The sequence below is a fragment of the Microtus ochrogaster genome, linkage group LG3, assembly GCF_000317375.1.
Source record: "Microtus ochrogaster isolate Prairie Vole_2 linkage group LG3, MicOch1.0, whole genome shotgun sequence".
Taxonomy (NCBI): Eukaryota; Metazoa; Chordata; class Mammalia; order Rodentia; family Cricetidae; genus Microtus; species Microtus ochrogaster.
The window spans coordinates 36141833-36143180 of NC_022029.1; the positions used below are offsets into that span (position 1 = coordinate 36141833).

The window sequence follows — 1348 nt, forward strand, 5'->3', positions numbered from 1 at the left end:
TGTAAAGGGAATATGTGTTTGTGTCAATGAATAACACGGAAAATACAGAGGAATAGAAAGAGGAACAAGTTGCTGTTTTGAGGCCTCTCTGAAGATCTCTGTCCCAACCAAGGCTGGGTCCAGCTTCCTCTGGGTTGAGGTTTGCTCACTCACAGACCTGGCATCTTCTGGAAATCCTCAGCCCTAACAGTGGTGGACCTGACACTTCCCTGTATGGTCTGCTCTTCCCAGTGTGAGCAGCACCTCGCCGAGGAAAGGGAACCAACAAGGTAGTCTGGTTCTAGGACAGGAAGCTGCTGACAGAAGTGGGGGAAACAGAGGGCAACCAACTTCCTTCAGCAGAGAAGAAACGGCGGCTTTGAACCGCCACCCACGTTCTCATCTTCTCCCGCTAGCGTCTAGAAAGTAACCAAAGCTGCATGACCCAAAGGAAAGTTACCTCGGCGGCCTTCTTCCTCGCAGCCCAGAACAGTCATAGAGTCACTGAGCTGAGCCACCGAGGGGCTGGGAAGCACAAGGCAGGGATTTGTCCATCACCGGGAAGCTGCTTGATCCACTTGCCTTCCTGACCATGTTTCCCAGGGATTTGGGAGTGCTGATTGAGAAAGGCAGGCCTGGGTATCCTACTAGGAGATGTGTAGCTTTGGGGGCCTCAGCGGTCACATTTGGTAATCATACATGGTTTTTACAGTACTAGAGAAAATAGGTGCAAATGCCGGTGCAGTAAGTCATAGAAATAATCATTAACCCACGTTTCTGAAACCTAACTCCCTGAGGCTAACACTGTGCAAGCCATGCTCTGTCTTTTGTCCAAGGCTGTCAAAGGCTGGAACCCACAACCTCTTCCTGGATCCCTCCACCACATGGGTGTTCCAGAGCCTGGGATTATGTCTGTCAAATACAGCTTGCGGGGACTTTGGTGTGCCACGAGATGTGGCCCTGTCACATGCTCAACTCACCTTGTCAAACCCTCTGAAGCCTCCATGGAGACTGTTGGGCTCTCTGTTGATGGGCAGGTGGTACTCCTTCCCATCCACCGTGAATCTTCCTTTGGCAATTCGGTTGGCTACCCTCCCAACCACTGCTCCGAAGTAGGGCTGCTTCTGCAGGTAACCTGCATAGACAGACAGGGCATAAAACCATTATTTTTGTTTTGGTTTGGTGTTTGAGATATGGTTTCTTTGTATAACAGCCATAGCTGCCCTGGAACTAGCTCTTGTAGACCAGGTTGGCCTCAAATTTACAGAGATCTGTCTGCCTCTGCCTCCCAAGTGCTGAGATTAAAGGCATGTGCCACCACCACCTGGCTACATACACTTTTTTTTTTTACTTCAAGAATACCACACAA

At 50.0% G+C, this 1348-nt stretch overlaps 1 protein-coding gene across 1 annotated transcript in view; it reads right to left on the reverse strand.

Moving 5' to 3' along the window:
- Galm (galactose mutarotase) overlaps positions 1-1348 on the reverse strand; it is a 64107-nt gene that overhangs the window by 55015 nt on the left and 7744 nt on the right. The window contains exon 2 of the mRNA XM_005360766.3: positions 960-1114. Within this exon, the coding sequence (XP_005360823.1) occupies positions 960-1114 (155 nt within the window). The remainder of the gene's footprint in view (positions 1-959; positions 1115-1348) is intronic.